Source organism: Lissotriton helveticus, chromosome 2_1, assembly GCF_964261635.1.
Source record: "Lissotriton helveticus chromosome 2_1, aLisHel1.1, whole genome shotgun sequence".
Taxonomy (NCBI): domain Eukaryota; kingdom Metazoa; phylum Chordata; class Amphibia; order Caudata; family Salamandridae; genus Lissotriton; species Lissotriton helveticus.
The window spans coordinates 1,114,704,169-1,114,727,125 of NC_136059.1; the positions used below are offsets into that span (position 1 = coordinate 1,114,704,169).

The 22,957-nt window shown below is 40.4% G+C and overlaps 1 protein-coding gene across 6 annotated transcripts in view; it reads left to right on the forward strand.

The window, feature by feature from the left end:
* Positions 1-22,957, forward strand: part of PDE5A (phosphodiesterase 5A) — an 869,998-nt gene that overhangs the window by 580,823 nt on the left and 266,218 nt on the right. For all 6 annotated transcript variants that reach the window (XM_078675926.1, XM_078675927.1, XM_078675930.1 and 3 more), the window contains exon 9: positions 22,813-22,897. In XM_078675926.1, the coding sequence (XP_078532052.1) occupies positions 22,813-22,897 (85 nt within the window). The remainder of the gene's footprint in view (positions 1-22,812; positions 22,898-22,957) is intronic.

Below are 22,957 nucleotides of genomic sequence, written 5' to 3' on the forward strand. Positions count from 1 at the left end.
CAACTTGTTTTTAATAGCGATTTGCTTTTTTAATTGTTTTTTCATGTATGAATTGTGTGTGCACCATTGACCTATTGGTAGGGTGCTGACAAAAACCGTAAACATTCTGTTTTTTACATTTTTTGCACTGTGGTACTGTATTTGACATTTGTCTTTGTATATTTTAAAATAAATTTTGTATAACTCTGATTTTATTGTTGGCTTATTATGTATAAATGTCTGGAGTGGATATAAATGCAAAGATCTCTTGAGCTATGGTGGTATAGTTGAGGATAATTGTATCCTTGTTTTATAGGTAATAATAGGGACTGTTCTGATTTCCTGTTTCTTCTCTCTCCTCGTCCCGTCATTGGATATGTGAGGAGACCTCCCTTTCTATATTTTTTTCAGTGTATACACGGTTTGTTAACCGGGGAGGTAGTGTTCATAACCTCTGGGTAATTTTACCCACAAGCCAATATGGAAGGCATAAAAACACTCAGTTATAATGAGGATCAATTCAATAAGATTATAAATGGGACGGTTAAAAATATCTCCACCGTCAGAATTGACAATACCAATGAAGATGAATGGCGTAATTTATGGAACGCCAAAAAGAAAACCATTAGGACTGAATTACACTCAGACTTCCTGATTGATTATTGCAAACGCGGAATAATCCCAAAGGGGCTTCAAGTTAATAATGAACCCGGCATATTTATTAATAATAAAAAGTTCATAGAGAACTGGACGCTGGTGGCAAATAGATGCAGCCGTGACTGGATGCTTTTAATCATTGAAACTGCGACGGACATCCTAGTCATAGAGAGACAAGAAATTAAAGATCTCGAACAAAAACTCTCGGATAGCACAGCTCTAGATGATGCACGTAAAAAACTGGAAGACATCCAAAATGATGTTGATGGCTATAGGGATTACCTTTTTAATAAAAAAAGCAATAAATTCGGTAAGGATGTAGCTAAATATAACCCAGAACATGTGTATCCTTATCTTCAGAAAGACTTTTATGAACGCCCCAGAGAGTCTTTCCCTAATCGTAGGCCTTGGCAACCTAATCAGAACCAAAATTTCCAAAAGAAAAAAGTAAGGTTCTTTGACACCTCTTACTCTAGCACAGACTCTGAAACAGAATATCAAGAGGATAGTAGGACTTCTAATAAAGACAGGGAAGGCGCAATGGGAACTACCAAAGACTCACTTCCTTTTTTAGCCCAACGCCAACCCTATGGACAACAGAGAGGGAGAGGCAGAGGGAGAGGGAATTATGCCCCTCAACCTCAGCCGTACCAGAGACCTTATACCAGGAGTCAGAAGACATGGAGCAAATAAGAAAAGCCCCTGTCATTAACCTATCAGACACCGTGCTTAGTGAAACAGAAACTAAACTTCTGGAAAAGGGTCTAGGTTTCGCTGTAGCATGTCCTGTAGACAGGTTTAATCTTGAGAGAGACTTGCAAAATTTTTTTAGAAAAGTCAGATTATTAACATTCTTTGAAGGGAAAGATAGGGCTCCATCCTTAAATAAATCAGGTCTAAAACCCAAGTCCACTTGGACACCGCAGATTGGTCAAACGAATAAAGATATAGAAGCATTTGAAAGAATTGTAGAAAAAAATGTCTTGGAACTTTTAGATCAGAAAAACTGGACTCAATTTAATTTGAACAAAGATGAGAAAAATGCTCTAAAACATCTAGAAAACTGCCAGACACTTACTATCAAGCCTGCAGATAAGGGCGGTAGCATTGTAATTATGAACACCTCCCAATACAATGCTAAGATGACCAACATGCTAGAGAACAAGGAACACTATCAAAAAGTATCTAGGAATGATTGGACTGAATTAAAAAATGTAATTAAAAGAACATTAGACCTGGCAAAGGAAGACTGCGCAATCTGTGAAGAAGAGTATAGATTTCTGTGGAATAACAATCCAACTATACCTGCCCTCTATGGTCTCCCAAAAGTCCATAAAGATATTCATGATCCACCTATGAGGCCTATAGTAGCGAGTATTGGCTCACTAACTGAGCCACTCAGTAAATATGCTGACATTTTTTTACAACCCTATGTCATAAAACAACCAGCCTATATTAAGGATACAGGAGCAATAATTCAGAAAATAGAATCCCTACCTTTCAACCCTGAAACTCAGTATTTAGTGACCCTCGATATCGAGGCATTATATACAAATATACCACAGGACAGCACCATCAACATGATTAAACAGTTACTCTGCCCGGTAGATAGAGATTTTAACCAGCAAGAAACATTTGTCATAGACTGTGTTAGTCTTGTTCTTAAAAATAATATTTTCATCTTCAATAAAGAATATTATAAACAAATAAAGGGGACCAGCATGGGAGCCACCTGTGCTCCCAGCTTGGCCTGTCTTTATGTAGCCCAATTTGAAAATATTCACATTTTTAACCCATTAGCTCCTTTTTTTGAGAATATATCGTTATGGTCCCGATATATTGATGATGTTTTTTTTATTTGGTCAGGACCACTGGACATTTTAAAAGAATTTATCTCATGGCTGAACCTTGGAGACAGTAACTTGAGATTTACAGCACAATATGATACTAATCAATGTGAATTTCTGGACATTTTGATCAAACATGATGACAACAAACTTCAGGTAGAGCTCTTTACTAAAAAGACGGATAGGAACACCATGCTCCATTACTCCAGCTACCATCCGCCGTGCCAGAAGGACAACATACCTTTCGGCCAATTTTTAAGGTTGAAACGCAACTGCACCAAAATGCGAGACTTTGAGAAACATGCTTTGGTGCTTACCAACAAATTCACAGAAAGAGGCTACCCAAAACGCATGATTAGACACGCATATAAAAGAGCCAAGTATTTTAACAGGGACAATCTTTTCTCAAAAAAGGAGAATGCAGAGAAGGAAAAACGTGTAATATTTGTTACCAATTACAGCTGCATCAGCAATAAAATTAAAAATATAATAAATCGCAATTGGAATTTAGTAACCAAACCAAACAAAGAGAAAGTGTCCAAACCGATGTTTGCGTTTAGACGCAACCATACATTGAAAAGTAGCCTTGTACATACATATAGAGAAATCCCCTGTATCACACAATCAAGTATTAATAACGCCCCCCTTCCCACTGGTACTTTTCCATGTGGAAATTGCTGCAACTGTGATAACATTATTAAAGGTGATCACATTGAACAAGACAAGGTGAAACATAAAATCAAATCCTTTATTAATTGTCGTTCCAAGAATTTGATATATTTGATAAGATGCCCATGCAACTTAACTTATATAGGAGAGACAGGTCGAGAAATTCGCCTTAGAATTACAGAACACAAATCTGCAATTAGGACAAAAAAAAGAGGTGCCCCATTGACTGACCATTGGCAAGAGGCCAATCACACGGTTAAAGATCTATCGTGGTGTGGAGTGGAAAGTATCCAAACAAACCTAAGAGGAGGAGACATCGATCTCAAAAGGAAAAAACGAGAGCAGTTTTTCATGTCCCGCTTTAACACCGTTAGAAATGGGCTGAATAATAAAGAAGACTGGGAACGTATATTATAAATAAATTGAATTATCGAAATACCCAGATAGAGAATACTCTTCCCTACAAACTCCTGTTCCTCATGGCTCCTTTCAGTATGGATAAGATGAATAATAACATAATCAGCATTAATACCGGTTTTTTATAAACTTAACTCGGTATTTTATAGATGCGCAAATCATTATCGCTTGCAAAAAAAACACAATATCGAGCGTGTTTTTTCATTAAATGAATAAATTAATCATGGATAAAACCTGAAGTCTCCCGTGAATCCCATGAAAATTATATGTAAACTACTGCAGTAGTTCTCTTCTGGGGTCGCATAAAGCAATACGTAAGCGTAGTCTCGCGATTTTTCATTGAAAACGCGCGAACCAGAAATGTTTAAATACCATCAAAACACAAGATGGGCGTATCGACAGAACGGACGAATACGAGTGAAAAAGGAGCAGGGAGGCCGAATACTAAATAGAAGGTAAGCGCATTCACACCGAAAGAAATGGGGTAATTTCGACCCTTTGCGCTCTAGTTAACTTTGCTAGCTAGAGGTTAAGCTAAGGAGCTCTAGTTGTAACATCGCAGAATAACCTTAACAAACAGCTCGGTCTCGACGAAACCATTGAAAAGGACGAGCCAAGTTACTAGATTTCCCTAAGTAAAGAAGGGTAGATGAATAGTGAAACGACACCTAGAGATGCGGAGGTGGCGTTTGGTGATGCACAGGCTCCTCGCTTGTACACTATACTGTTGAAATTACAAATACTGTTAAAAGCTTATAGCAATTCTATAACAAACGGCCAATATTTCGTACACATCAATTTTAATCACATCTGACTATGTCGGATAAATAGACCGGTAAGCAGAAAATAAAAGCTTCGTTATATAATGTAATTGGCCTAGTCTTTCGAAAGAGGTAAATATAGGTGCTAATGAATTAGGAATCAACTAAAACCGCTACTGATATATACACATATATGTTTTCCTTAAGGTGGTAATACAAAAAAACCCCCGCCAAGCAGAGTGAAGAAAAGTAATCTGCAACTTGGTTTTAATTACATAACAAAACCGGAAGGCATCCAGCCACGGCTCACACTCCGGACTGATCCCTAAAAATACAGGGTAAGCATTATATAATGATAAAGGTGAATGAGTAAACTCCGACTCTCCCAATTGTAATCCAAATTGATATGGTCCTTATTCTATATTTTTTAAGGAATCCTATACAAAGGTCCCTCATATCGGTGGCTCCTTTTTCCTCAACGAACAGGAAAATCCAGTGTATAGCAAAGGTAATTGACTGACCCTTGAGCACTAGTTTTTAAAAATTATTATTTTTTTTAGACTCTCATATTTACTACAGTATGAGCATATAGGATGGTGTTTATTGTTTCAGACACTAAAAGATACTTTACTCGTCCACCACTATTTGTGTACCTGATGTCCTATGATGAACTAAGGACTGCTACCTCAAATTAATAAAAGAGGAAGACGTCTCTCATTTCAAAAGAGTACGCCCTGTTAGAGTAAGTATAAAAGTGTCTATATTTAGAAATATTATAAACTTGAATAGTCTTGGACTACCCCTGGGTGTATTGTGAATTTAGAAACATGTCACCTGGAAGCATATAATGCTTTTGTTCTTCTTAGCTCAAGAGATCACGCTGCCACTTTCCCATGTACCCTGGCACCCCATGCAAAATAATTTTCCCCATGACACAATGCTTTTCTGTAATACGTCAATCAATTGTCAAATGTGTGTGAAAAAACTAGAAAAAAATTTTCAAGAACAGATGGAGATAAAGTTGTGTCTTTAAGAAAATTATTGTTGTTAATATTGTGTTTCTTTACTGTATAGAACCCTGTCCTGATGAAGGTGTCATCATAGAAACCGAAACGCTGCGTCGACAACTTGTTTTTAATAGCGATTTGCTTTTTTAATTGTTTTTTCATGTATGAATTGTGTGTGCACCATTGACCTATTGGTAGGGTGCTGACAAAAACCGTAAACATTCTGTTTTTTACATTTTTTGCACTGTGGTACTGTATTTGACATTTGTCTTTGTATATTTTAAAATAAATTTTGTATAACTCTGATTTTATTGTTGGCTTATTATGTATAAATGTCTGGAGTGGATATAAATGCAAAGATCTCTTGAGCTATGGTGGTATAGTTGAGGATAATTGTATCCTTGTTTTATAGGTAATAATAGGGACTGTTCTGATTTCCTGTTTCTTCTCTCTCCTCGTCCCGTCATTGGATATGTGAGGAGACCTCCCTTTCTATATTTTTTTCAACATTGCAAAAACACATTACCAAATCCAATAGTTCTTGTATAGGCGAGACATATTGGCTTTGCAAATGCTTGTTATGTCTTGCCTACTAGACAGTGGATGTGCTGTCTGTTGCGAGACTTATTGTCAGCTTACAGTGGGCAAAGAAGAACCCACCCATTGCTTACTAATTGTTTGGCTTCATTGGCACTTATTTGCTTGCTTCTTATTTGTTATTTTGTGTGGACTTTACTTCCTCGTCGTGTGTTTGTTACTCCCCTGAATCATGTATGCATTATTTGTGTCGTTGCAGTGCTCATATTTCTGGCACTACTTTTTTCTTCACTTTGTTTAAGCACTTCACAAGAGTGTATATATTTTCCAGCTGTCTCTCTCATGTACGTCTCTGTTCACTGTGATTGTGTTGGTCTTTCTCTGTCGGTGTGCTTCTCCCCAGCCCTGCGGAGCTGCGCACACGCTTGTGCGCCTCTCCTGTCCCACGTGTCCCTTCTACCCCCAGCTCAGCAGTGGTCTGTAGTCTGTTTCCTTATCCCCCACTCCATGCTCTTCTCTTTTCACTTGCTGACACCACTCCCCCCTCCATATTGCTTTCCTCACCTATGCCCCCTTTTTGCTCCTTTCACCTGTGTTGCTGCCCCCTCCATCCTGTTGCTTCCTTACCATTCGTGATTCCAACCAACTCCTCTGTGTTGCTTCCTCCCGCTTGCTACTTTTTAGGTCTCGGCAGCCATACCTATTGTTGTTGTAATGCCTCCCAAGGGAGACAGACCGGTGCACGAGCTGCTTAGGGTATGTGGACGTGCTTCGCGCGCGCGCGCGCGCACACACACACACGCAGCGTTACTGAGGCCGGCCGAAGGCACAGCACACACGCGCATACACAGACAGATGCACACACACACACACATACACACACACCGCCGCCGCCCCCCCACGCACACACCTCCGCCGCTCCCCCCACGCACACACCCACACATGCCGCCGCCTCCCCCCCACAATTAAGCCCCACTTACCGCATCAGCGGCCTCAGCCGCCACTCCTGACGTCTGCTGCCACCGCGGGGCTCTCCCTCAGGCATGGGAGCCCGCGTCACCACTGCGCCTGGGCCATCCACTCCATGGGCGCGGGCTTCTGGGCTTCTCGCAGAAGAATGCAGAACTGGATGAGATCCCTCGACTCTGGGAGCACCCTGCAGATCCGAAGCGTCCGCCATCCATGAGGTCGCTGCAACCGTGGCCTGCATCGGGCCTCTGGCCGGTCCACACCGCGGGGGCTCTTCGTCCTCTCAGGCAGGGGCTGCGCACTGCTGTGCACGTGTGCGCGCCCCTGGCGACCCTCACGCCAGACCCCAGGTCTGCCCAGTAGAACGGCGCTCACCTCATCCCTCTGTGAGGCAGAAGATTGAGCTGGTTATGTTAGGGTTTCAATGCGTGTCCTGCAAGTTACACAGGGCCTGTGCTGTTGGCGCCTAACCCATTGAGCTGCTTTACCTCTGCCAACCACAGTGAGCGCATTTGAACCAGGTGTGCACACATTTTATAATAAGGATTCCACTCTTCGCCGCTTCCCACGGGGCGTTGTAAATGTCAGAGCCTGGAGCCGAATTGGTTATTGTTGTATTCGAGTAGAAGCAGTGCCGTCTGGTCCTGCTCCGGCCGCTCCTCTGCAGCAGACCTGGCACTGTGCCGTGACGTGTTAGCACTCCACTGTCCGCAGCATGTCAGGGAGTGACCCCAGTGTGGTTATGAAGCCTGGAAATTCGGTCCAAGAGCTGCACAGGGAGATTCGAAGCGCTACGGGGAATGTGGGGATCCTTAGATATGCACGTTGTATGTAGTGCGCAATATCTGCATGTGGCTCTTGTGTAACTGCTCACCGTTTTACAAAGTACTGGGGTGAGTTTGATGTATGCAGGGTGACAGTATAGGACCCGGAAACATGATCCTTGAAGGCTGATTCCTGCGACTGTCCTGAGCTGTCGGCTCTGAAGCCAGACTAAGTGCCGGGAGTGCAGGGATGGAGGATGGCGGCATATGCAAGCCCTCACGTGAAGTCAAGGCCCGCACATCGCAGGGCCATGCCTGTTTTTGGGTACTGTACCTCGGAATTGAGGTGCACAACGTTTTTGGTGGGCGAATCGGCATATGTTTGCTTCATCTCTTTGAAGCACAAACAGAAAACGGTGGTATGTGTAACAGAAATGTGTGACCCACAGAGAAGGGCATGGCTATATAGGAGTGCGTATGAGTGTGTATATGTATGTGTTTGATTGAACTTTGACTGGTTCACTTCAAGACAAACTCACTTGAGGAATACTGCACATGTGTAGCTACGACAGCCAGAAGGCTACGGGGGTGGCCAGTGCCGGCCACGCCCACTGGGGCGGTCTGGAAGAGTTTACATTTATCATACAATGTTGTCCTGCTGTTTGAGCATCACGCCAATGATTAAGGGTTATAAACCCGATCCGCGTCTGGCGGAAAGACGAAGGGTGATCAGTTCTCCGCCTTAACCTGACTGCAGCCTCCATTAATAAAGAACATGAGTAATACTTACATGCGTGACGTAACCTTTGTTTGTGATATGTGTGCGTGCCCAGGAGTTGTTTGAGCCCGGGCTGCCACACACGACGGGGGCGGGGGTTGAAGCCCTTTGATTCCAATGGGTGTTGCGCGCCTGATATATATATATATACATATATATATATATATCAGTTCTTGTCTCTGTCACGTGGTACGTGTTGCTACATTTACACATACATTGCATTTCTCCACTAAACTTCTTGCTACAACAATTTGCAAATTCTCAAAAGGAAATAAAAAAAGTACAAAAAGCTGATAAAAAAATAGCTTTATTCAGACCATACAAACATTTACAGCACTGCACCGTGCCAGTGTGATGTAGTTTTTTCAAAAAGGCAGGGGGGCCTGTTACAACACTCAAACTAGGCCTCAATGACCTTTCAGGGTGATTATAGCTCCTCTCTGGGGTGTGTTTCTTTGCAGTTCCCGCGAGTGTTTCATAAAGGGGCCTTAAAATCTGCTGAGTTCCAAACTGCTCTTTTCTTCTCGCAAGATGCTCGGCCATGATCTGTTACCGGTGCTATGTGTGGAGCGCATTGTGCGAGTCTCCGGGAATGTTACAGGAGCTGAATAATAGAATGTTTCTCCTGTATGGTCTGATGGGTGAACCTACAGGTGTCGGCACCTGCTGTGGTAGCTGTGCTTATATCCGGGCGCTTGACTGTGTCATGATGATTTACACCTTCCTTCTTTCAAGCTGCATAAAACCGGTTCCCTCTATACTTTTATGAGGCATAGACGAAATGTTCTCACTCCAGTAGATTCAGGCGGCTGTGGTGTAATTTGACAGAGCTGCACAGATGGATGTCCCTCTTTGCTTGGCCTAGATCACATATGGACTGTAGACGTCTAATTGTGCTTTAATGGAAGCTGATGAAACCAAACTCTCATCCAAGAGACAGGATGTCTTGAAAGGAACACAGATACAGTCATGTACTAATTTACTTATTTTTCCATACATTTGCAATAGCTATATTGTTCGAGGCCAAATTAAGTGTCTAGTCTGTTTATTACTTATTACACTTTGTTAGAAAAAAAGAGGCCTCTTCTCCTGTTAATAACCCGCCTACTAGCTGTCACTCTCCCGTTTCAACTGGAAGACCAGTGGAGGTACTGAGGTGCTAACTTTGTGTTTTGGAATCAGAACAGCTGTGTTATCACTGGGGCCATTCCAAGAGCTGATCGCTACTCGATGTCTGGACACCGGCCACATCTTCTCCTGAGAAACATCTGAGCTGAAACAACTGCTTTTAAGTTGATTTACTGAACTAGGGGAGAGACAGGAGTGGGAAATGGAAAGAACTTTTCCTGGGTAGTTGGAAAGTTTTCTATGTTTAATTTAGTGGTGACAGGTTTTCCTATGAAATGGCTTGTTTTTGTGTGTTGCTATATTTGGGTAGCCCTCAACTTCCCTTAATCTGTCCAGCGCAGCACTCCCGATGCTTGCTACCTGAACTCCAGTTACAGCCAGTGCTTTTTACATGTGCCCAACACCCAACTGCCACACCACTTTCGAGCTTGCAGCCCAGCAATGGACGAGGGGCAGGAGGAAGAGGAGGGATCCGTGAACCTCCCTGGGGCGCGGATCGCAAAGTAATTAAACTAAAAAGTATGCACTGAAGAGTTTTCTATGCACATCAGGTATTTTATTATTTATATGGAATATATTAACATATTTACTAAAAAATACTTGGCTACTTTCAGACCATTTCGTATGGTAAATATGTTCCTAGCCATTCCCCCCCTTGCCCCTGCCCCCCTACCCCCGCCTGCCCCCAATGCACCAACGCCGCGCTTCATAGTTCACAAGCGTTCTGTTAATAAAAGAAGAAATAGACGGACCCTTCCTCAATGGTTTCCCTCCACCCCCATTCATGCCCTTTTGTGTGGCTTTTTACACAGAAGAGTTTCCACACCATGCCACACAGTTCCACACAATGCCACTCAATTCCATACCACACAACAAAATTACACTCCACTGCATAGCACATAATCACACTGCACATAAATCTACTCGATGGCACACATCAACACTCCACATAAACACACTCCACACGTGCCACATAATTCTACTCAACATAATTTAACTCCGTCTCACACAATTCCATGCAACACAATTCAGTTCCACAGCACACAATTCCACTCGACAACACATCATTTCACTACACACCGCATACCTCTAATTCACACCACAGAATTCCACATAATTCAATACCGCTTCACATAATTCCACTCAATACATGACACTTCACAACGCACAATACCACATACTTACTATTCACATAATTCCATTGCACAACCATACCCTCAACCAACATTTCTCATATTGGTTCACTTCAGGTCTTACAGCACAGTTTCTTTACCATAACTTTTCAAAAAATCCAAACAGCAAACACACACTCTCCTCCACTTCTTTCAGTGTGTACACAAACACAGCCTCTTTGTGTCTATAACCTACTCTCCCATTCATTCTCTCTAACACACTCTTTCTACTACTCTATCTACTCTTCATTCGCCACCTCCTACACAAACTACCTATTCCCCTTAACCTTACTTGCTATCTATTTTATACAGCTCTCACCCCTATCTATTCACCATACCACATAATTCCACTACATAAATACACTACACACCACACTGTTCAACCCCACACTATTTCACAACTAACAATTCCAATCCAAACCACATAATTCCACTACAAACAATGTACATCCTCTCCAAACAAAAAAAATAAGTAAAAAACAATATAATTTACACAATGCCAATAGCTCAAACTCTCGCAAATGCGAGACCTTTTGCATTGCAAATGCTTGTTCTCCTTGTTGCTGACTGATCAAACACAAAGTGGTAAACAAAAAGAAAAAAGTGCTCTTGACATTTTGTAGGCACGTGCATGCTTGGAGCACCCACCTTTGAAATGACACAGCCTTGGGAATGCGTTACAGCATGGCTACATCCAATGGCAAGACCAATTGGAATTAGGATTGCATGTTTAATTTGAGTATGAACATTAGCTAGTTTGAAAATATTTTTCTCCTTCACTGTTCTGTGGTGTTTACCATTATCATCTCATTTAATATGCAGTTCCAATAAATTCTTTATGATGTTTGAAAGCGTGATTATTAATGTAGTTTAATTATGACACTTTTGGGGAAAATAACGCTTTATTAAGATTAATGCAGTTTTTATTGTTTTGCTCGTCCTGCTCATTCCCCTTTCCAAATCAATGTCCCCTGCAAGTCTTCTTTCCCCACAGTTCTCACGGAGCACAGCACACTGTGACACAATTGGTTATTTTCCTTAAAGTGCATGTATTGTGAATAAAACTTTCCATCATGCTCCTGGTGTATCCCTCTGAAGCACACTTCCGCTGGAAGTTCCTACTCACTCGTGCTAGCGCACTAGTGTATTATGTGTGAATGAGAATGTTTCATATTGTATTATACATCTCTGGACTGCTGTTGCAGTTTAGGGTGCCGAAAGATTCCGGACTACCTCAGAAATGAGTTAGTGTTATAAAACTTCTAATGACAATTAAACTTCAGATTCCTCTAATATGTGCTATCACTAATCATGCTATGCTGAATCTGCAGTTTTGTTAATTGTTTAATGCGTCAAATGTGTATAAAAAACCCTGGTTTTTGGGGGTGAACAAGAGATGATTTTCTTTTTCTGTCAGGGATTCTGGCCTTATTTATTTCAAGGAGACTTTCTGTTTTCCACTGAGATCTCTGACCATCTATTTCGAGATGTTCCCTTTTCTCTTGGAGATGCCATGAGTGTTACTTGTGAATCTGACATTTAGATTGTAGAGGAGCATTTTTTGGCTTCTTATGACTTGGAATAATTTCTGATTCCTGACTATGTACTCTGTACATAGACGAGCCTTTTGTGGCATTTACTGCAATTCTCTGTGTTGCCTATTTAGAGATTTTATAATAAAACACTTTAACTTTTTATCATGCTAGAACTCAGTTATTGAGTGGTCCCAGTCACAATTTGATTTACTCTGCTAATTTTGGGGGGCTTTATGTCAAGGAGAGTGGTGACTCTTATTGGTAGATCAAGGGTGCTGGAGCTGAACTGCTAGAGATACATTTTGGTTTGATCGAAATATTGAGGGTTAGTGAATTATTGGAAGTTGGGCTCCCACAATTATGGTTGCAGGAGTTAGTTGCATAAAAGCAACTGCTTTTGACTAGGGATCCCCCAAAGTCTTTTCTGTGATTTCTGAGTCTTTAATGCCTGGACAAAGGGAGAAATGTGTTTTTGGAACTCTGATAAAAAAGTTTGGGACTGACCTTCCCAAGAAGTGACTGTGCATTCTGGAGTGTACGTTTTAATAGGCAGGATCATTTTTGTGAGTGCACATTGAAGAATGAGTTCGAGAGATGGACTTCTGTTGTTTGGTTATGCAATAATGATGTGGATTCAATTGGTGAAATGATCACTGTTGTCCTGATGTATTATTCATATTTGTAAATGTATTTGAGGATCTGTAATTGCAGTGTTCAGAGTGAGGCGTCTCTTACACATTGATAGGGACTCTGAAATAATGTATTTTTCTAGGTTTTGTTTAAATTTAGTTGGTGAACTTTGCTCATGTGCATGGAGTAAATGCACTGATTAGAGTAGATAACGGTTGGACAAGAGTGTACTGAATTTTGTTCTGGTTTCTGAAGGTTTAGGATTTGTGATTAAATTATTGTACATGATTTACTGACATTTCCTTCCTTTCTAGGTTAAACAGACAAGGCTTTATCAGTTATTTTGTTTAAAGAGGGTTTGCAATTTTATTGTCTTGTGCAAGTCATATTGTAAATGTTTGCTCAGACAGGGTGCCATGCTGGGAATGGTGAGATGTCACCACAAGGCAGCGCCCTGATTGATTGGTTACTGACAAGGCTGTGCTGTGATTGGTTGAGTTTTGACAGCGCTGACCTGCAACTGGTTGTTGTTTGCTAGTTTGTTTATTGTGATTTTGAGATTGCTTGAGTTTATTTCTATTACGGTTTGAATGTAAACAACAGGAAGCATATTAGTAAAGCCTAAGGTTACTGTTGTATCTAGGAAGGATCAGAAAGTGCCTGCAGAAGGAATGCCAGCCTATGAGATGATGAAAGAGAATGAGTACAATACATGTACCTGTACATGTACTCAGATTGGATTGAATATACTGCACATGATGAAGTTTTACAATTTCCATTACAGGGTACCTTTAGTGTTAGGAAACTAGATTTCTTGAGGTGAACAATGTATGACATGAAGTCAGTGTCCAGACCTACACAGTTTGAGGAGCTTAATAAATGGGGTTGCATGACTACAGAGAAAGAGAGAAAAAAAAGCGGCAGAGCAGGTGAAGAGTTCATTCAGACATTGGCTTGAGAGCAAAATGGATCCGCAGAAGAAAAGTTGAAGGGAGGAAATGATCGACTGTGTAAAAACATTCCATGATATAGTCACTGAGAAAAGAGAACAGGATAAAAATAAGTGAAGGAGGAAAATGAACAAGCAGATGATTCTGATGATGATACATTTATAAGTGAACCTGTGAATTCCAGACCTCTTCCATATACAAACAGAGCAGCAGATGCGACCCCTGCTACTTTCGGGAGTGGACAAAGGTGCTGGGGGAGATAGTGTTGTGGTGCAAACTGTGATGACAGCAGTGCCTTGTATGAGTATGGATGTACCATCTGACACTAAGACGCAGGATGTTACCTCTGTTTTAGAATTTATTTTGAGAGAGGTTCATGAAGGAAATTTTGTACATGTGCCATGGACTAGAACTGATTCATATGCATTTACACATCATTTTAAAAAGTTGCATGCAGATCCAGCAAAGTGGTATGATGAAGTACATTAGTTGATACATATTTTTCAGGTGTTGTGGACAGATTTGAATTAATTATGTGAGCTTGTTGTTCCTGAAGATTTGTGGCTGGAATGTAAGGTTGTGGTTGGATGGCCGACACAAAAACCAGCTAGATTCAATCCTAACAAAGCACCTACAACAGAGATAACAATGAAATATAAGGCTGTGATTGAGTACTTAAAAAACCAAGTCCCTGAGAAGGATACAAATTGGCATAAGATTTGGAGAATCTCACAAGAGCCTAAAGAGTCAATGCATTCTTTTTATGAGAAGCTAATGTATAATTGTAAGAAATACAGCAGAGTCACTAATCCTGAAAAATATGAGGTTAGTAGTTTCCCACCTGCTTTCGTGAATAGATTGAGGCCAGGAATTAATAATCACATTCAACAGAATGAGTTGTGCTGGCAGACAAATGACACAGATGAGATCTTAAGGTTAGCAAAAAATAGTAGTTATTATTTTGAGACAAAGCAGAAAAAAATCCAATAAAAGCTGATGTTTGCTCAGACAAAGCAGTTTGAGAAAGTGTCCCGAAACAAAATGGTTTCAAATACGAATTTTGTGCACACTGGAATGAATGGGATGCAGAGAAATAATATGATGGTTCAAAATATGCAGAATTCAGAACAGAATGTGCAGAATCAGAGATTTTGAATGCCAATGCCAACAGCACCTGTGATGTAGCAGAACATGAGGAACAAGATGCCCTGTAGTGTAGGGTACCAGCAGAATACATTGATTCCTCGTGATGAGTTGGCTGGGAGTAGTTCACAATGATTATGCCTGCGAGAGAAGGATGATTGCATGCTTGGAGCAGTCTTAAAGTAAGACTAAAGTGGCCCATATGTTGGCAGAGAAGTCAATGGCCATCCAGTTTCATTTTTAATCGATACATGGGCTATCAGTTCAATCTGTGGATCCAAACCTACCCATCTCGGGAAGAGAAGTCTATGTCCTAGGGTTCAGTAATAAACACATTGTTAATTAAGTTACAGCAGATGTATCATACAGGATCTCCAGAAGATTAACAAGATTGTTGTTCCATGTTGTCCAGTTGTACCGAATCCAGCAGCAACTTTGTTTCAAATTCCATCAGAAGCAGCATTATATGTAGTCATTGATTTATGCCAAGCAGTCTTCTTTGTTCGGCTTCATGAGGAGTTGCGATTCCCTTTTGCATTCCAATTTTTTAATAAAGATCTTGTGTAGTGTAGGATCCCATAAGGGTATACTGAAAGTCCTTCAATCTTCTCGCAAATACTGCAGAAAGATCTAGAGAGTTTGAAGTTTCCATGCAATTCAGTCCTAGTGCAATATATTGATGACCTACTGGTTGCACCTAGGACAAAAGACGGCTGTAAATTTGACTCAAATGCCCTGCTGAATCACTTAGCTGATAATGGACTTAAAATTTCCCAAACTAAAACGCTGTATTGTAAAAAGGAAGTCTTCTGTCTCGAACACCATATTAAAATATGAGATGAACGTGTTTCTGTAATTCTGAAATTGAATCAGCCAACCATCCAATGGGAGGTTCCGATGTTTCTTGGAATTATTAGATAATCTCATCAGTGGATTGAAAAGCCTCTGGTAAGGTTGGGATGCAGTTATGTCCATGATCCAACCATTTGATGAGGAATGCATTGAAGGTTTTAAAAATCTGAGCGAGTTTGTCATGCGCCCGCCCTCGGGCTACCTGATTACAATGTAATGTAATGAGCGAGATAGATATGCCCTTTCGATTCTTATCCAAAAAGATGGGAGTTTAATGCACCCAATTATTTATCTTTATGGTCTATTGCATCCAGTAGTTGTAAGTCTTCCAGGTTGTTTGAAACTGGTTGCAGCTGTCTGCTTAGCAATTGAACAGAGTAAAGAGATTGTGATTGGTCATACTTTAATTGTCTGTGTCCCTCATACGGTTTAGATATTTTTGACAATGCCGAAGACCCAAGACATGACAGACAGTAGACTGACTCATTATGAGCAGATACCACTTGCTGAAGAGAACATTTGCATGTAGAGATGCAATGTCTTGGACCCAGCAACACTGCTTCCTATTTGAGACAGGAGTTGCAAACACAGGAAAAATGACAATGAGATTGATGACAGAGTAGACTATACTTGAATTGAGGTAACCGAGTTATATACAAGACCAAGACCAGATAATAAAGAAACACCTTTGGAAATGGCAGATCTGATATTGTTTGTTGATGGATCTTGTTTAGGAGAACAGTATGGAAAATTGAGAGGTGCCTTTGTCGTATGTTCCAGTTAAGGGACACTGAAAACATCTCCTTTGCCGAATGTAACTTCAGCGCAAGTGGCAGAACTGCTTGCCTTAACGAGAGCTTGCTGCCTGTCAGAAAATTTGAATTTGACGATTTACACAGACAGCCAGTATGGTTTTGGTGTTGATCATGATTATGGACAGCTTTGGTCACAAAGAAGAGTTATGGCGACTTCAGGAGCTCCCATAAACAATAGTGTGTACGTATTGGATTTGTTAAAAGCCATAGAGAAGTCAAATGAAATTGCTGCCATAAAGTGTACAGCCTATAATGCTGACAAAAATATGATTACTTTTGGGAACAGATATGCCTCTCAGGCAGGCACAATATTGTGCATTACAAAAAGAGTCAGTTGTACAGAAAAATGAAATGTAATAATTGGGAACTAATTCAGTACAACAGGCAGACAATGTAAATGGTTTCTTTATGGGTTAAATAGAGATTTCTTTGAGTGAATTGAGGGATTTGCAGAAGGATGCTCCAGAAAACGAAAAAATAAAATGAGAGACATTAATTACAAAAAGAATGATCAGGATGTGTATGTTAATGCAAAACATAAGCATGTGCTGCCTGACTTAATACTACCTCTGATTGTGCAAGTACCTGCGCAACCAAATGCATGCAGGTAGAAATAGTCTAATTAGGATTTTAAAAAGGTATTGAGAAAAGGATTTCGAAATGTTGCTGAAGATGTTTGCAGCCTATGCTTGACATGCCATTTAAATAATCAAGACAAAAGAACAGGTACAGCCATGAATCATGTAGTAAATCGGAAGGCCCATTTATAAGACTCCATGCAGATTGAGATGCCAAACTGTAATAGCTTTAACTATGTCATGGTAATAACCTGCTTGTTTTCGAAACGGGTGGAAGAATTTCCCACAAGGAGATCAGGTAGCCTTACAGTTGCTAAGTTGTTTTTGATGGATTTGATACGGCAAGTCAGTCTACCAATTTCTATTGAGACTGATCGTGGCGCACGTTTTAAAAATGAGGTTTTGCAAATAATCTGTACAACATTCAGTATCAACAGTGGCGGCAGGCATGACTCACAGGTAGCGGGGTAGGGGGCAGGCACGGGGGGTGCAGGAGATTGGGGGGTTGTGCAAAGGAAAAAAAATATTTTTGCACTTACCTTGCCGCCGGGATCCGCGTCTCTTCTCCTTGCTCCTGCTCTCCTCGTTGGACAGGAAGCCAGGAAGAACAGGCAGGCTCCCCTGACCAACCACAATGCTGCAATGCAGCATTGTGATTGGTGTTGAGCATCCTGGTTCGACGCTCAACCAGGTAATGGCGGGTGGGCTTGTTCTCCATGCAGGCTGTAATGCAGCCTACATAGAGAACGGGGAAAGTGCCCATGACTGGTTTGGGCGGCTTAAGAGGGCCGACCAAACAGTCATTGTGCACTTAGGAGTGGGCAAACCCCTCCTGCCCTGCTCGTGAGCAGAGATGCCCCTCCCACCTGCCTGCCCATAAAGGAAACATAAAATGATAATAACTAAAAGTTATTATCATTTTATATTTTCTTACCTTTACACTGCTCTAAGGCAGTGGTGCGATGCTCCTCCGCTATGGAGCCGCCACTGAATATCAACCAGAGACTCCATTGTAGCTATTGGCCACAATCCTCTGGTCCTGTGGAATGGGCAAATGGCACTCTTAGGAACAAGCTAGCAAACATGTGTGCTTTTACTGGTTTGAAGTGGCCTGATGTTCTTCCTGTTGTTTTGGTGATCATGAGCCCGGAGGCTTAACTTTCCTACAATGGCTGAAACATGTTGACCAAATACCATCCTTAATAGACAGTTATTGTGTCAAACTGTCTTACACTCATTTTAATTTTGACACCATGATTTTCCCTAATAAAGTTTTAGTTAAATCATGGTAGCCAATTTTACATCTCACTTTTTGATTCTTTTTGCACACATTTTTTCTCACTGCAATTTAACATCCCACACCATTCCAAACTGATTTGATTTTTGGTATGATCCATCACTGGTGGTTCCTTGGGTTTGGAGAAGCCCATAATTCCAACAGGTGTGAGGCTCCCTAACCGGACCATCTTTGGTTCTATCCCAGATGATGAAGCTCTGCCATATGGGTGGGCTGATGGGATTCATTTCCTTTTTGTTGTACACGCTTTACAGGTAGACACAGAGTCCGTCACATTTTTTCTTTGCCCCCATAAGTTGTACAGACCATTGACAGTCCTTTTGTGTTGTGATCATGAAACACTGGTTTATCGCCCCATAAAGTGGTCAAGGGTAGAGCAATGAGGCTTGCATTTGTACCTTCAAATGCACTCGTTTCAATAAGTGATGATATTGTGCTAGATTATTACAAGGGTCTGACTGATATGATTAAATCTGTCTCTCATCAGGTGAATGTATTAACAGAATAAAACAAGGATATTCCATGCAATGGATTGCATTGTAATCCGAAAGCACATCCTCAAGGGATACCAGGATGAGCATTGGAAAGGGACAAACCAGGAGGTCCTGGCAATGAAGACTGCAGTAAAGCATGCAAGTGTGCCAAAGTGGATCCATGCTGCTTGCACAAAGAGAGTGAGAGTAGCTGAAACAGTGGATGTGTGAAGTAGCCCAGTAAAGAGCAAACACACTGTACAAAGTCAGGTTCAAAGTCAAATCTAAAGTTTGCAGTGTGAATCCCTAGGGGAGTGAAGATTTAGATTTTGAAGCTGGTGCAGACGAAGAGGAAAAGGTTAGTGAAAGTTCTGTTGAAGAACCTGAAACTTCTGACGTCCAGTTTCAAAACAGTGAACAAAATGAAAAACTGTTGCAGTGCAAAAGCCAAAAGCATTAGTAGCTGCAAAAAGATGTTTCTAATCTTGGCATTGAAAAGTTGAACTTGGAAATCAGAGTTACAAAAACTCCCAAAGGAAAGACAAAGTCCACTGTGAACAGCGCCGACAGAGACAGAGTCAAAGTTGTTCAAAGTGCAAGTTCCAGTTTGAGTTAGTGTCAGAGCTCAAGTCAAAGGGCCTTATTATGACTTTGGTGGTCCTCTCGCGGAACGCCACTCCGCGCATCGTCAAAGTTGTGCCCACATTGCCAGCTGGATTATGATTGTAATCTGTGGCAGGCGGTGGCAAGGCGGCACTGCAACGGCGGCAGTCTGTACGGCTCATTAAAGAGCCTTACATGCAGACCGCTGCAGCGACAGCACCGTCTGCAAGTTCCTGCACAGTGCGACATGCCACAGAGTGCAAGAACTGGTGTGAATTAATACTGGGGGGCACAACATGTGCCCCCTGATTGCACCCCTATGCCCTGGAGAGGTAGAGGCCATGTTAGGGCCCCCTTGTTGCCTCTCCACCACTTTTTTCATGGTGGCCGGCTGTCTCGTGGCAGTCGTTGGCCGACTGGTCATAATAATAAGGCCCAAAGTTCCTTGAACAATTAAGCTTCAAAGACTGTTGTTAAGAGAGAACAATCTGAAGATCTTCCAAGAAAAAAAAGCATTGTGAGCCAGAAAGAAAATCTGAGAGACAATTTAATTCAGAACTAGTGGAAGTGAATCACCAGTTGCTAAAAAAAAGAGTTCCAAATCAAAAATATGCGTCTCACAAGTAGGTGTATTTAGCCACAGTTTCAGAAGAAGAAGATGAAATCATAGAGAAGTATTCTTTGTTGAATCGGTGCCAGTACAAATTTGAAAGTCGATCAGTGACTGAGTTTGAAACCAAAGAAGAACAACCTTGAATGTGAAATAGAGACGGTTGAATAAAAATGAAATCCAAAACTGATGACTAAGAGAATTTTGATAAGAGACTTTAAAAGACCTTATCGAACTTGAAGAGATATATTGAAAAAAGATTTATGACCTTTTGGAATTTACCCTATTTTTGAACATGGAAAATCATTAAATTGAGTCTGAATCTAATGAACTTGAAAAAAAAGAATAACTGGGCAACTAATTTTTTGATTTTTGTTTTGATTATTGACTTTCTAAAATAAGAAGAAAAAAAATTGTTTTAAAGAAAAGTTTTGCTGGTTTTTGAATTGTTACCTCAATAACAATGTTTGGCTCAATAGAACATGTAATACAGCGGATGCTGTAAAATGTAGAGCTGATAATGTTAATAATGATATTGATTGTTTTAGTGGGGCTGTTGTTATGCTTACTGACTCCTGTGGGATATGCTTCAGATCGTGTTAATAATGTTAATGTTCAGATTACTACTAAATGATTGAACCATTCATGATATACCAGTACATAGAGAAAACTTAGTGATTTTAAAGCTAATGTGTATACTAAAAGGATTATAGAATATGTCAATATAATGAATGTTAGTGGGTACTTACTATGTTTGTGACTATTATTCTGTGTCTGCTGGAGAGAGATCACCTTATGTGCAGTTACCGGTTTCATATTTTTTGTCATGTAGTGTTTATGTTGCAATGTTAAATTGGGGTAAATTCCTTTCTCCTTATTTGATAAGGTATGTTTTTGAGTGTGATTGCACAAAACAGGTATGATACTAAACTGATTAATAGATATATGTCTCTTGAATATAGAGGAACATTATTTATTTAAAGAATATAATGAAAGAGGTGTAAAAGTGGTAAGAAACTGGAAATAACAGAAAATTGAAATGGAGGACATAATGGAAGAACACTAATTTATATTGCCAGTTTTGCATCCAAGATTGAATATGGAGCAAGAAAGGAGAGGTGAGTTATGTATGGTCAGGTGTAGCTTCTCAAAGGGAAATAAGGAAGAATATGTAGGGGGAAGTGTGTGTGATAGAATTTATGAGGTTAGTCAAAACCATTTGCTTAGTGAAGAGCTTATTTTGAGGGGTATTTATTATATTTCTTGGAGGATTACTTATTTCAGTTTGCTGAGAAATTGGGTTGGATAGTACTTTTTAGCTTTAGTGTTTCCTTGAGTTTATCATATGGATGAATTAAATGAAGAACATATATCGGAGAGAGTGAGATGTAGTTTTGGACAGGTAGTTTTAGATATATTAGGTATCATTAATCCTTCTATGGGTGTGGCAATGAATGATGTGAAAATTATGTGTTAATTTACAGTGGTAGATAGGCTTGCTGTAGATATGGCAGGATCTTTTAAGCTAGTAAATGTATAAATGGTAGCAATTACGGCTATGGTATTGCACAATTGTCTTGCTTTAGGTATTCTTTTGGCAAAAGAGGGTGGAGCCTGTAAGATGAATAAGGCTAAGAGGTGCTATGCATATAATCAAGATAATAGTGGAGGTATTTATTTTTTTATTACTAATATGACTAACATAACTCATGAGATTACGTTTTTGAAGGAACCTGGCTTGTGTGTGAAGCTGTATGCTCAGGGTTTAGAAAGTTAGGGTAGAGTTTTGGTAAGGTTCGCGAGTGGTAAGGTAATATCAGTGTAGGTGTTCCTCAGTCAATTCTAACACCAGTGATCATCATAATGATTTTGTGCAATTATTCTTTTCCTTTTTCTAAAATTGTTAGAGTTTTTGATTAGTAGATATAAAGATAAAGGCAAAGGTGAAAGTAGTTTGAGGAAAAGAAAAAGGTCAATGGAAATGGAGAATTTTAAAGATCATGTCTACAACCAGTTAAGGATGGTGGAGAAAAAACCCCAACAACTGAAGAGGATGAACACGTCTACTTACGCTTCTGATTTGTCCAATATGTGCCATTGCTAGTCATGCTATGCAGAATCTGCAGTTTTGCTGAATGTTAATGCATAAAATGTGTATAAAAAACCTTGGTTTTAAGGGTGAGCCAGAGATGATTTCCCCTTTCTGTCTGGGGTCCTGTCCTGTTTTTTTAGGGAGACTTTCCATTTTCCTCTGAGAACTCTATCCGTCTATTTGGAGACTTTCTCTTTTTTCTTGGAGATGCTGTTGGTGTTCCTTGTGAATCTAACATTTAGGTTTTAGAGAACCTTTTCTGCTTGTTAGGATGCTGAAGCCGAACTACCAGAGATAAATTTTGGGGTGATTGAAATATTGGGGTTCATTGAAGTATTAGGGATCGGGCTCCCACAATCTTTTATTCAAGGAATAAGACTCAGGTCATCACTAGTAGTTTATTGAGAATAGGTTGTCATTGGTAGAATAATGTGTAATGAAATGGTCAAATAAACTGTTTAATCTCATTATAAATAACGTACTGAGGTAACTGCAGTGGAACTAATGCTTAGTTATCATCCATTTTTAATATTTTCTATCATTCCACAGAATGACAACACAGAAAACAAAAATAAGCATGTTCAAAGCTTGCTGTGTACACCAATTAAAAATGGAAAGAAGAATAAAGTCATAGGTAAGTTTTTGCTTTTCCCCATGCGCTGTGCATTATTATTAACGTGTTTCATGACCTATG